The sequence below is a fragment of the Microcaecilia unicolor genome, chromosome 14 (assembly GCF_901765095.1).
Source record: "Microcaecilia unicolor chromosome 14, aMicUni1.1, whole genome shotgun sequence".
NCBI classification, from domain to species: Eukaryota; Metazoa; Chordata; class Amphibia; order Gymnophiona; family Siphonopidae; genus Microcaecilia; species Microcaecilia unicolor.
The window spans coordinates 31871578-31886228 of record NC_044044.1 but is presented as its reverse complement, the minus strand read 5'-3'; the positions used below and the strand labels follow the sequence as shown (position 1 = coordinate 31886228).

Sequence of the window (14651 nt, the reverse complement as noted above, 5' to 3'; positions counted from 1 at the left end):
AGGGCTTCCCTACGGGCAAAGGCTGAAGACGATAAGTAATCGATGCCTAGATTACCCCTTATTAGGAGAGCTTCTTTTCATTTTCGTCTCATGTGGAGGAGTAGCCTAAGGGTCACAGCAGTGGACCACCAACTAGGGACGCCTGGTTCAAATCCTGCTGCTGTTGCTCATTTTGATCATGGGACAAGTCACTAAACCTTTCCATTGCCTCAAGTAAAAACTTAGGACCCCTTCGCGTACACTAAATGCTAAGAAGCCCAAAGGTATCAAATGGGCATCTTAGCATTTAACTCCATTAGCACACGTTAAGCGTTAGTAAGAGAGTCCCTTAAACTGTGAGCCCTCCAAGGACAGGGAAATACCTAGTATCCCCGAATATAACTCACCTTAAGCTACTGCTGAAAAAGGTGTGAGTGAAATCCAACTAATTAAAACTTAATAGACACTAGAATGTTCCCAATACACAGGAAAAACCAAAAGGCCGGAATCTCCCCATCAGGAAAAAAAACCTGAATTTAAAACAAAGATCCCTTCAGGCCCTCTCCCAAACACCCGGCCCCTTTCTCCATTCAGGGGCAGTATCAGCTGGCTCTTGGAACATCAATGCCACATTCCTAAATATTCCAAAATATTGCCTGACCTCTGTCAGCACTATGTGGACAGATAACCACGTGGGGTGAGAGGCAGGATATCCAGGGGGATCAGGAGTTGAGGGTACGAAAAGGGCTGGGAGGGTCTTTAGCTGCTTACATAAGTACATAAGTATTGCCATACTGGGAAAGACCAAAGGTCCATCAAGCCCAGCATCCTGTTTCCAACAGTGGCCAATCCAGATCACAAATACCTGGCAAGATCCCAAAAATACAAAACATTTTATATTGCTTATCCCAGAAATAGTGGATTTTCCCCAAGTCCATTTAATAACGATCTATGGACCTTTCCTTTAGGAAGCCATCCAAACCTTTTCTAAACTCCGCTAAGCTTAAGGCTTTTCTGTTTATTGAAAAAAATGCATGTATTTTTCAATTTAAAACATTTAATTTAATTGAAGTTAAACATTTTTTATTTCCAGAACAAAAGGAATCAAAGCAGGTAATGTGTTTCTAGATTTCCTATTTTGCTTTTATTAAAGGAATGTCCCTTTATACCGCTCAGCTACCTTCCGATAACTTTCCTCAGTGCGTTTTTCACATCCTTGTTCCTCAGGCTGTAAATCAGGGGGTTCAGCATGGGGGTGACCGTCGTGTAGACCACAGACAGAATTTTCCCCTGCTGCAGGGAATAAGTGGAGTTGGGCCTCAGGTACACACAGAAAATTGACAAATAGAACACAGAGATGACGGTGAGATGGGAGGAGCAGGTGGAGAAGGCTTTGCGCTTCCCCTCCGCAGAGCGGATCCTCAGGATGGCTGAGATGATGAAGGTGTAGGATGTAAGCGTCACCAGAGAGGCAGGCACTGAGGTCAATGCGGCTGCGATGAATAGCACTGTTTCAGCGCTGGCTGTGTCAGTACAGGAAAGCTTTAGCAGCGGCATGAGTTCACAAAAGATATGATTAATCTCATTAGAAGCACAGAATGACAGGCAGATGACGGAAACCATGATTGTCACAGAAGTTAGGAAGCCACCGGTCCAGGAAGCGGCTGCCAGCAAGACGTAAACTTTCTGATTCATGATGAGCAGATAGTGCAGGGGGTGGCAGACGGCCACATAACGATCATAAGCCATGGCAGTGAGGAGGAAGCATTCGGTGCAAGCAAAACCCATGAAGAAAAACAGCTGCATAATGCACCCAGAGTAGGAAATGGTCTTCTCCCCTGCAAGGAAAATCACCAGCAGTTTCGGCACGATGTTGGAGGTGCAGCAGATGTCTGTGAATGACAGGTGACTGAGAAAGAAGTACATGGGGGTGTGCAGACGGGGGTCGATGCAGGTCGCTATCACAATTGCCAGGTTCCCCAGCAGGGTAATCAGGTAGATAAGCAGGAAGATCAGAAACAGTGGAACCTGCAAATCCGGATTATCCGAGAGTCCCAGAATGATGAATTCTGTCACAGCTGTTATGTTTTCTACATCTCCAGGATCCTTCGTTCTCATTCTGAAGGTAATAATGCAAAACTAGACGTGGTGTATGTTAAATACAGGTGTCACTGGAGTTGCTGCGATACGTGGCCAGCAGTGAAAGTCGCTGATCTGCATTTCATTAAACTCGTTGGCTGTTCACTGCATTGGGAAGAGATTGTCCATACTAAGGGTTAGATTACCAAAAGTCTCATCCTAGTCTGTGCTGCAGGGAAACGATCTGAAAATTGAGGCTAAATCCTGAAATAAATTAAAACCCAATCATGTGATTAGAGACGATGCCTTGAATGGGGACAATTTTCAAAATAGGCTAATTTTATGGTTTATGGCTTATTTAGCTTATTATACCACCATGTCATGAATACACAGCCATACAATTTACAAAGCAGTACAGTCTCAATTATCTGGCCTTCAATGATCCAACCATCCAGCATATCCAACGGACCCACCTGGTGATGACATCGCGTTGCCGTTAAGAAGTGCGCAAGTTCTTTTCCTGTTTTCCGGCTTCACACGCTGCTGGTTAGAGGTCATAAACAATATTTTTAAGACAGATACCCTATGCCTGTTCTTCATGCATTAAGTTTGTTTTCAGAACATTTTTAAGGGATTATCTGACCAACGAGCTGGTCCCGTTTATGTCAAGTAATCGAGACTGTACTAAAAATGATAAAAAGAAATGGGAACTCCATTGCAAATTGAAGTTAAAAGGATATTAAAAACAAAAAAAGCATAAAAAACGTAAACATTCCAGCAGATCGCCATGACACCTGCCAAAAGGTGCATCGGAAGTCTCTTTACCTAGGTATTTTAGTTTGGGAAATCGGGAGCCTGGACTCCCAAAGTTAAACTGGCTTCCCTAAATTTAGGAGCCTAAAGAGTGGGTGACTTTGGGGGAGATGTTTGGAGAAGGTAAGGGAAAGGAAAGGGATGGGATTTGATATATTGCCTTTCTCTGGTTACAATCAAAGCGGTTACAGGTACTTATTTTGTACCAGGGCAGCGGAGAGTTAAGTGACTTGCCCAGAGTCACAAGGACCTGCAATGGGAATTGAACCCCCCTGGGTCACCGGCTGCTCCACTGACCATTAGGCTCCCCATAATTGAGGTGCTTAGCATTGCTTTTCAGCACATAGAAGGGGGGTAAATTCATAACTAGGTCCCTCGTTTAAGGCAGCCAAAAAGCATCTCTTCAGCTGATTTGATAAAGAAATGTAGTTGCCTACTTTTATTTACAGAATTGTGGTATAAGTGGCCCAAAATACACCATAATTTAAGCACAATCACTTACCTCTGTCCTAACGACTGCAACTATGTATTACAAATATGCAAATAAGATAATATTTTATAATCAATGCACATACATGCGTGTTCTGCCCACACTGTCCCCAGACTCTGCCCCTGTGCTCACCACAATGAAAGTATGACCTTTGCTTGGAAACCCCACAAAGAGTCACATCCAGTGTCGAAGTAAAGGTGAACTCCTGGAGGTTTCATTTCTATCAAAGATGTAGTGTTTTTATTGATTGTGAACGTTCTATCGCACCCCAAATCCCCTCTCTTGTGAGGAAATCATTTTTTAGTTTAAGGAGCTTCGCCCCCTCAGGTCATTCGGAGACATATGTGCTTTACAATTCATGCCCTTGTTTTGAATAGACTTTGATTACTGGAACTCTTGTCTTGCAGATGTTCCCTCAGTTAATTCGCATTGACTCCAACGTCTTCGGAAAACTCGCTGTTAAATTTTTATACAGTGCTAAAAGTTCTTGACCTTGTTACAGCTCTCCTGGAGGAACAGCTAAAATCCTGTTTCTGGCGCTTTTCGCACTCCAGCCGCTAACACCCCCCTCTGCCCTCCCCCTCCCCCCCCCTCGGGTTTTCAGCACTATTTAAACGGTCAGGAATGTCTGCTGACAGGTTAAATAGCGTTTTAGCACCTAACCAGCAATATTCAGCATGAGATGACCAGTTATCTCCTGCTGAATGTCCAAAGTTACTAGTTACCACTAACCAACTATCGCATGACATAGCCGGTTAGGCGCATAACTAGCAGCTTATCTTTAACTGCTAAAAAGTTAACATTTAGCACTGAATACTGGCATAACTGGTGAACTTTTTAGTGGTTAAAAATGGATATTCAATGCCGCTCAACAGAAACAGCACAGAATATCCAGGTTTAACACCGGCGGCACTGCCCACCGCTGGTTAAATATCGGGCCATATGAATCCAATTTATGTAGACTCTCTTCCCATTCCCTACACCCCTGCGCATGCCTTTAAATCTTCTGAATGTAACTTCCTCTCTGTTCATCCTTTTAGGGTGCTAGGGTTTGATTTCTCATGCCAGGCTGCCGTTCTTGGACAGATCCTTTGCTCTGAAATTCCTTACGTGAAGGGCGCTCTTCCACTACTTTCAAAACCGGTCTTAAAAACTGCCTATTTGAATTCTCTTCCTCTGCTCATTGATTAGTCCTTCTGGCCTTCGCTGTTACTGGACTGTGGGTTTCCTCTGCGCTGAGGCCACCTTTTAACACTGGGGCAAAATGACCAAATTTTGTAAATCAGCAATAATGGTCTTGCTCTAATTTTTCTACTAATGTTCAGCCATTAGTGCATCAGCCCTTAACTGCACCTTTTTTTCTAGGCAGTAAGGGGTCATGCATGAATGAGTTACCACATGGCAATGCCCATGTGCTAACCCATTAGCACTGAACACGCCCACTCTCCGCCCCCAAAAATGCCCCCAGCGTAAAATTATTTTTTGCCCATGGGTAGAGTTACCATATGGCTCCAGAAAGCAATGGAAGTAAAACCCGGACTGACTCAATCTGTCCTCCCTTTTTTGGAGCCGTATGGTAACCCTACGCATGGGGAAGCGTGTGTATGTGCCAAAACCACCGCAGGATGTCTCAACATGACCTTCGGTAGGCGTTCTTAACCTGCGGTAAGCATGCATTAGAAAAATAACCCTTGAGTGACTTTGAACCACAAAACAAAGGATAAAGGACCCCATTATAAGCCCCAAGTAAAGAGAGGTTTAAACAGAAATCCAACTGTTTCATTTGAGGAGTCATCCTTCCTCCCTAGTATTGTCTCCTGTTTTCGTTTCTGTTATGTTCTGTTTTTGTTTGTTATGATCTGAGCTATGATGTGTTTATGTTTCCTACACCACCTTTTGCACTGCAAAGTAAATCAATTTATGTGCATAACCTCCCCTTTATATGCCCAAATGACCAAAATGCAGCTGTTTTCACACTAAAGAGGGAGACATCTCCTTCTGAAATGATCCCTGTAGGCACCTGACTTCACAGGTGAGGAATGATGGGCCCACAGCTCCTTGAGTGGTCTGTGGTCTCCAGGAGATTACTACTACGACTACTTATCATTTCTAAAGCGCTACTAGACGTATGCAGCGCTGTACACTTGAACATGAAGAGACAGCTCCTGCTCGACAGAGCTTACAATCTAATTAAGACAGACAAACAAGAGATAAGGGAATATTAAAGTGAGGATGATAAAATAAGGGATCTGAACAAGTGTCACCCTTCAAATCTGTACCCACAGACTCGGATATTAATAGGAAAGACATCAGCTCTGTCACTTTTTTAAATGTTTTTATTTCTTAGATTATATAATGAATTCCAAGATAAATCTCATAACAGAAAAAGGCAGATCTATATATTAAAAGACATAGTTGTATAGTTAAATTATACAATTAAACCATACAGTTAAAGAAAAACACAGGAAAATATTCCTAAGAAATCCGCCATTCCAGTCCTCGATGCTAAAGACAGGACAAGGTAATGATACAAGGCAACTTGTTTTAACAGGGAAAAGAGAAGGGTATATTCCATCATATATTAGTTCACGGAGTCGACATGGACAAGGCGAGAGAAGGACGAGTGACCGTAGCAGGTGATTTAGAATCCGAAAAGGATTTCAAGTGGTCTGGCTCAAAAAAAGACATATTTAACAGAATTAAGCTTGACAACACGCTGCATCCGTCACCTTCTTTGGGAACCAGGACAAGCTGCTCAGGGAGGAATTTCCTGACTCCTGAAAAAGTTCATAACCCAGGTATTCATTTCCATTTCACACTGTTAATATCTAAGCTGGCTAGCAAGCGATTCCCATAAATCCTGCTGTATTTCTGTGATCATTCTTTTGTGTGTTCTTAGTCTAATGTGTCTTTGATATTTATATCTTGCGACTATCTAACACATGACTTTGCCCATGGGAAGAAAGTGTCAGGGATTAGAGAATTATTCGTTTGCCCCAGTGACTCTCTCACACATTCTTGAGTGACAGAGCCAGGGATTAGAACTGAGGATGTGAGAGAATCATTAAAGCAAAGGTCACACACAGTCAGTGACAGAGCTGGGGATTAGAACTGAGGCTGTGTGAGAGAATTGTTAAAGCAAAGATCACACACAGAGCGTTAGTGACAGAGCCGGGGATTTGAACTGAAGGTTTGTGAGAGAGTCAGTGAATCAAAGGTCACACACTCAAGAAAGTTAGTGACAGAGCCGGGGATTTGAACTGAAGGTTTGTAAGAGAGTCAGTGAAGCAAAGGTCACACACTCAAGAGAGTCAGTGACAGAGCCGGGGATTTGAACTGAAGGTTATTTTATTTTTATTTGTTACATTTGTATCCCACATTTTCCCACCTATTTGCAAGCTCAATGTGGCTGAAGAGTCACTGAAGCAAAAGTCACACACAGAGAGTCAGTGACAGAGCCAGGGATTAGAACTGAGGATGAGTAAGAGAATCACTGAAGCAAAGGTCACACACAGAAAGTCAGAGCCAGGGATTAGAACTGAGTCACAGGGAGATAAAGAAACTCCATGTTGATTCTTATTTCACACCAGAGAGTACACAATAACAGTGATGTGATATATTACGTGACGAGATTCATACTCACTTTTATTGGTCTCCAAAGAGGGTCAATCCTACCCCTTACACCCTCCTTCAAGTACAGCACATCCCTGCAGATCCTTCCTATAAGAGTTGGCTGATTCAGTCATGATAAATGCATTTTACATTCCCTGTGAAAAATATGTTTGTAGGAAAAAGGACACCAGGTATCCTGGCTATTCCTGGTTCACTGGTGGAAGTTTCGGAATAAAGCTCTTAGTTGTACCTGTTGAGAGAAACTCAGCTCGCCACGAGTGCTGGGTTTTCTCCTTACCTGTGATGCAGTGTCGCCACCTCTCCTCCACTGTGGATCCAGCAGATGGTGTCTGGAGCCCCTTAAAATCTTGAAGAATTGGCCGTGTGGGAAATTAAAAAGGCTGCCACACCATTACGGAAAAGGTTTGGCTCTGTGCTTGAGGTGCCTGAATGCGATTAATTGTGATTTGACTCTAGGGAGAACAAGGTTAGGGATTTCACTCTGCTCCATTTCCAGATGTGATAGAGGAACCAGCAGTTCGTTAGAGGCAACTGATCCCTGATGTGTCTCTGCACTTTGAGAACTATGGGTGGTTCCGGTCTCCCCATTTCCAAAAGGATAGAGCAGTACCAGAAAAGGCTCAGAAAAGGGTAACAGAAATGATAAAGAGAGAAGGAACAGGTTAGGGCTCTTCAGCTTGCAAAAAAAGAGGCCTGGGAAGGTTATAAAGTCATGAGAAAGGTCAATGATTAAGTAGGAAAAACTTCTTTAAAAATATGTTTGTCGGAAAAGGACACCAGTTACCCATAGGGAACGTGTTGTTTAAACCCAAAATATGGAAGTCTAGATGAATGATTTTAAAAGGCTGCTCCCATGCACTTTCCCCAACCCCCTGTCCCCTTCTATGCCTGGCCACACCCCTCCCTCCTTTTCATGGACGCCATCAGCTTTGCTTAACTCGTAACCAGTGTCTGTTTTCTAGCAAAAAAGGTGCCGGTACTCAAATGCCAGATCACCCTTCAGGGATGGGGTGATCACTGAGGGACCCACCCCACAATAGCCAGACCCCCTGCAACCAGTCACAGAACCTATGAAAATGCAGAATTGGTGTGTAGAGCCTGAGCTCTTTTGCTATAACTTGGGGACTATGAGTCAATTTTAGCAGACAATGAAAAAGGTGCCGGTACTCAGTACCCCCTCAAAAAAAGCCCTGCTCGTAACGTTCATTTTGTGCTTGTGTTTCATAGTCAGTAACAGATTGCAGCATTGTGAATTGCGTCACTTTACAGGTCCCCTTACAAAGGCATATGTGCCAAAACACGGCCTGGATTGGGATTTTTTTGGACAACTGCATCAGAGATTGTATAAAGAACATTTCCACTGTTTCTAAGGAATACGATGACTTTTTTCATCTTGGACTTTGTCTACGTATCTTCCACTTTTTTGGGGTTTTTTGGTTTTGGACTCGCATCCCTCGCAAACTTAAGCCTGTAAGTTCCCCACTGAACCCAGATCCCCCATCCCACCCCAGGCACTTACCAGAGTCTATCGGTGGTGGTTCAGAGGGGAGCAAAGTGATCCCCATTGTTTGTTCTGCACCTATGAGCTCTAGCAGTAGTTTCACATAACTACCACTAGAGGTCACAAGCACCATTTGAAAGCTAAGGACAGAGCAGGAGGTGTTAGGGGTGTGATTGCATTGATTTGGTGTTGGTTCGGAGTGGTGGCACTGTCAGCCTTTGCACCTTTCCCTTCAAGCTGTCTCAGCCAACACGAAATCTTTCAGATCTACATGCTTATTCCCCTTGTACAATGAAGACACATCTGCATTTTTAGCCTGCCTTAAACTATGCCCTCTTCATGCCAAAATCACCTGGAATCTCCACTTGTAAATGCCAGCTTTCCAAAATCACCAATTGCACATGGAGATGCTTCTTTTAAAAAACACACACACCTTTTTGTCTCTGTTATTGCCCTTGTTTTACATCATTACATTACTATCATTCTCTCCCATTACTCTTAGCACCTATCCATCCTTCTCTCTCCTGGTACAAAATAAGTATCTGTATATACTATGTAAACCGCTTTGAACGTAGTTGCAAAAACCTCAGAAAGACAGTATATCAAGTCCCGTTTCCCTTTCCCCCTTTCCATCACCGCCTGTCCCTCAGTTCTGTCTCCCCACCATGTCATTATCAATATTCTCTTCCCCTCTTTCCCCCACACACCTCATCCATCCACACCATATTTTGTGGCCTCCCCCATGTTATCCACATAAGTCGTCTCTCATCTCAGCCCAAGCACTTTCTCTCCCTCCAGCCCATCTCCAGGTATGTCTTCTGCTATAGCTACCTCTCCCTTCCTACCCAGGGAGGGGAGTTGCCCAGGAGCCATAACTGCCACTCATTCTCTGGAGCCCATGCAGGAAGCATCGTGGTAGATCTTGTTCTGTACTGTGAAATTAGGGTACAAAAATACCACTGCACGCTATAATCAGTAAGCATGCAAGTAACTGACGAATTAAAATTGCAGCTGTAATCTACAGTGCATTGCTAAATGTCACATTTCTTGTCAGTGCCTGATCACTGATTGCCTCAGACACTGACAGGAAGGGTGATATTAAAAAAAACACACAAGCACGATACGGCATTTTGTATTCCCACACAAACACACTCAAAATACAGTGGGTCACTGAGGTTTGATATTACTCCACTCTTAGTTTAACGGAAATGATTCCTAACCAAAAAGATCAGATCATATCTTCAGTGGCGACTTCATAAGGTCTCTTTATTTGTAAGAGTAAATGGAGCGAGGGAGTCCTGTGCCCGGCTGTTCCCTGTGTCATGATGAATGAGGTTTTTGCAACTACATCCAAAGCGGTTTACATATATTTAGGTACTTATTTTGTACCAGGGGCAACGGAGGGTTAAGTGACTTGCCCAGAGTCACAAGGAGCTGCAGTTGGAATACCATCAGTACCGTAGAGGCATTCGCCAAGTCTGGTAAAGAAACAAATACAGGTGGTATTGTGGTTGAGTAAGGAACATATGTTTCAGTTAAAATGGGGATCAAGGAGAGGAAAGATCATGTAGTGTCCATTACAAGCTTTGGTTATGTTGTGTTGCAGAGTGCAGGCGTTTATGTTGGGTCGGCGGGGTATGCCTTTTTGAACAGGTAGGTCTTTAATGATTTCCTGAAGTTTAGGTGGTCATAGGTTGTCTTCACAACTTTTGGCAGTGCATTCTAGAATTGTGTGCTTGTATAGGAGAAGCTGGACGCATAGGTTTTTCCCCTATGTAGCTTGCTGTGTTTTAAAACTGGGATCTGCTTTATGGGTTTTTTTTATACCACCCTTCAGTGGACAATATCAAAGTGAACTGTTACCATAAAGTCAAACTCCATCTAGAGAAACAAAGGGTCTCGCGCTCTGATACTGAAAGTCTTGCAGCTCCAATCAGCACTGTAGGTTACTCCTGTTATCTTCAACACCACCAGAAAGAGTAAAGAGGGAAACGAAGTACCCAAAGCCAAACCAAAATGATCAAAAAAAGCATAATATAGCCTTTTCAACACCACTATTGAGATCCTAGCTTTCAACGTCGCATCTCTCAAATAATACGACATAGATCATTTTTCATTCATTCAAAGAAACAATTTGATAAAGAATCTATACCTGTGGTCCTCAGGGCACACCCAGCCAATCAGGTTTTCGGGATATCCACAAGAGATATATTTGCATATTGTATTAGACATGTGGAGGGCCCAGACTCAGTAAATGTCATTGAGAAATCAACAAGTGATATTATTCTATAGCAGGCACTGAGCGATGAGTGCCCATTACGGAATAGCATTGTTTGACAATTTCAGCGCCCAAACTTGGGTGCCAGAACTTACGCCCTTCTGATGCAGGTGCAGTTCCCAACGCCCTACTTGGGTGCACATCTCCAGTATTCTAGAACACTGTGCACAAACTTTAGGAAACCTTGATTGGCCCATGTGCCTCTCGTGGCCACGCCCACTTTTGAGTTGCACAACACGGGATTGGGGAGCACACCTAGAATAGCTCATAGGAAGATGTGTGCGCCAATTAGCTCTCAATTACTGGCGTGTTGGCCAACAAAGTTGGGTGTCTATCTTCGATCAGCATCCAGTTTTTTGGCACCATATATAGAATCCAGGGGATAAAGACTTTTATCTTAGCTTTCTTATTCCATATAATTAGTCTTCCTTCTAGTTAATTGTCAGTTGTAAGGAATTTGTGTTGTTGTGATTTGATCATTTTAATTTGTGTATGTTGATTTTGGAACCACTTTGGTTGTAGGCGGTGTATTAATGCTAAAAATAAATAAATATGGGGATAATGCTGGGCAGACTTATACGGTCTGTGCCAGAGCCGGTGGTGGGATGCGGGGCTGGTGGTTGGGAGGCGGGGATAGTGCTGGGCAGACTTATACGGTCTGTGCCAGAGCCGGTGATGGGAGGCGGGGCTGGTGGTTGGGAGGCGGGGATAGTGCTGGGCAGACTTATACGGTCTGTGCCAGAGCCGGTGATGGGAGGCGGGGCTGGTGGTTGGAAGGCGGGGATAGCGCTGGGCAGACTTATACGGTCTGTGCCCTGAAAAGGACAGGTACAAATCAAGGTAAGATATACATAAAAAGTAGCACATATGAGTTTATCTTGTTGGGCAGACTGGGTGGACCGTGCAGGTCTTTTTCTGCCGTCATCTACTATGTTACTATGTTTGTAGCATCAGAGAAAGGGGTTACCAGACAGAAGGACAGATTTAATGCTACCCTTCCAGCCTGTTACTGAGAAACAGGGATTCCAGATTTCCAGGAATCTGACAGCATCTGACACCTTGCAGCATTCCAAAAGCATCCCCCCTCCCTTCTCACCCTGCCCCACTGCTCTCCTCCAATTGCCATTCCCCAATCTGTGAAGCAACCAAAAAGAAACTGTGCCCACCTTTTACCCTTTAATTCACTAAGGTAGAAATCGAAGGATAAATAAAAACAGAACATACAGCCTCAATGATAACACAATAAGCTCTGCTACAGATACTGATAATTAATGTATGACACAAAACAGGATAAGCAGGTGAAAGCAGACAATGAAAAAACCAAACTGACTCTTTAATTAGAGCTTGAAGGGACCGTCATCTCCTAACGAGAAAGCTCCATTGTTTTTTAAGTCGTCACGGCCCGTGACGGAAGAGAATTGATGTTCAAGTTGTACGATTAAAGAAATTGTGTCCCGATTTTGAAGGCTCCTGGTGCTTTTTGTCACTACTCATACTGGTAATTTGGACATTTATACAGGCGATTGGTGTGTAAAGGTTGGCACCAGTTTTAGAGAACAATCCCTTCTCTGACTCATAGGAATTTGACAGTGAACCTCAAGATACAGGGGAAAAATTGCAGTAGTGGGTGTTCATAAGTGTATAAGCATCACCGTACTCGCAAAAGCAATGTAATTCACAGGAGTTATATCACTCCATGAATCCCTACTGCTCTGTCTGACAATGTGCTATGATTTCTACACTCTCTGCTCCCATCAGCTACCTCCCAAGCACTTTCTTCAATGCATTTTTTATGTCCTTGTTCCTCAGGCTGTAAATCATGGGGTTCAGCATGGGGGTGACAGTTGTGTAGACCACAGACATGATTTTTCCCTGTCCCTGGGAATATGTCGAGGTGGGTCTCAGGTACATGGAGAAGAGTGATAAATAGTACAGAGAGACAACAGTGAGGTGGGAGGAGCAGGTGGAGAAGGCTTTACGCTTCCCCTCCGCAGAGCGGATCCTCAGGATGGCCGAGATGATGTAGGTGTAAGATACAAGAGTCACCAGGAAGGCAGGAAATGACAACAAAACAGCTTCTAGGAATAATATCATTTCAGGGCCGGTCGTGTCGGTGCAGGAAAGCTTTAACAATGGAATGAGGTCACAGAAGATATGATCGATCTTGTTAGAGCCGCAGAAGGAAAGATGGACAACAGAAGCTGTGATCATAACAGCACTTAAAATGCCAGTGATCCAGGAAGCGGCAGCTAGCAGGAGGCAGACTCTGTGGTTCATGACCAGTGAATAATGCAAAGGGTCACAGACTGCGGCATAGCGGTCGTAAGCCATGGCGGTGAGGAGAAAGATCTCAACGCAGGTGGAGTCCATGAAGAAGTTCAGCTGCACAAGGCAGGCAGCAAAGGAAATGGTTTTGTTCCCCGAGAGGAGGATCCCCAGCAGTTTGGGGGTGATGGTGGAGCTACACCAGATGTCTGTGAGGGAGAGGTTGCTGAGGAAGAAATACATGGGGGTGTGCACGCGGGGGTCAGCACAGGTCAGGGTGATAATCAGAAGGTTCCCCAGCAGGGTGACCATGTAGATAAATAGAAACACCAGGAAGAGAGGAAGCTGCAGCTGGAGATTATCAGAAAGTCCCAGAATGACGAATTCTGTCACTGTTGTTATGTTTTCTACGTCCATTGGCTTCATGGGTTTTGTCCTAACAAGAGAAAAAAGAAATTAGAAAAGATACATGTGATAAGGGCAGATGTCACTGAAGTTCCTGCAGTGTGTGGCCAGCAGTGAAAGTCGCTGGAGGCCACACCTACAAAAAGATATAAACAAGATGGAGTCGGTCCAGAGGGCGGCTACAAAATTAGTAAGCGGTCTTGAACACAAAAAATATAGGGACAGGCTTATCAACCTCAACATGTATATGCTGGGAGAGTGGAGACATGATAGAGATGTTTAAATATCTCAAAGGCATTTTTGTACAGGAAGTGAACCTTTTTCAACTGAAGGGGAGCTCTGGAACGAGGGGGCATATGATGAAGTTAAGAGGGAACAGGCTTAGGAGTAATCTAAGAAAGTATTATTTCACAGAAAGGGTGGTGGAGGCGTGGAATGGCCTCCTGGTGGAGGTGGTGGAGTTGAGGACTGTTCCAGAATTTAAAAAGGCATGGGATAAGCATGTGGGATCGCTTAGGAACAGGAAGAATTAGGGGTTACAGAGGATGGGCAGACTGGATGGGTCATATGGCCTTTATCTGCCCTCATGTTTCTATGTAACCTCAACATGTATACACTGGAGGAGAGGAGGGAGAGAGGAGACATGATAGAGACGTTTAAATATCTCAAGGGCATTTATGTACAGGAAGAGCCTTTTTCAACTGAAGGAGAGCTCTGGAATGAGGGGGCATTTGACAAAGTTAAGAGGGAATAGGCTTAGGAGTAACCTAAGGAAGTATTATTTCACAGAAAGGGTGGTGGAGGTGTGGAATGGCCTCCCGGTGGAGGTGGTGGAGTTGAGGACTGTTCCAGAATTTAAAAAGACATGGGATAAGCTTGTGGGATCGCTTAGGAACAGGAAGAGTTAGGGGTTACAGAGGATGGGCAGACTGGATGGGTCATATGGCCTTTACCTGCCGTCATGTTTCTATGTTTCTATCTGCAGTTCATCGAGTGTCACACTCAGCTCATTAGCAGGACATTCATCGTCCGCTCATTGTGGTGGGGAGAGATTGTGCTGAAAAAGTATTCTTATACTAAAGGTCTCATCCTATTCTGTGCCTAGGGGACAAAAAGCTTTGAAAACACAGATATGAAAAGTTAAAAGAAAACCAAGTGTTTGTGCAGAGAGGAATTCCTTTTGTATGTGCTATGAATGATTTAAGGTG

General features: G+C 44.0%; 2 protein-coding genes across 2 annotated transcripts; both read right to left on the bottom strand.

The window, feature by feature from the left end:
- Positions 1-1155: 1155 nt before the first annotated feature.
- Positions 1156-2097, bottom strand: LOC115457351 (olfactory receptor 5B21-like). The gene has a single exon (XM_030186769.1). It carries the CDS (start codon positions 2095-2097, stop codon positions 1156-1158), a length of 942 nt encoding a protein of 313 aa, XP_030042629.1.
- A 10434-nt stretch (positions 2098-12531) lies between these two features.
- Positions 12532-13464, bottom strand: LOC115458353 (olfactory receptor 1019-like). Its single transcript, XM_030188252.1, has one exon. It carries the CDS (start codon positions 13462-13464, stop codon positions 12532-12534), a length of 933 nt encoding a protein of 310 aa, XP_030044112.1.
- Positions 13465-14651: the final 1187 nt, after the last annotated feature.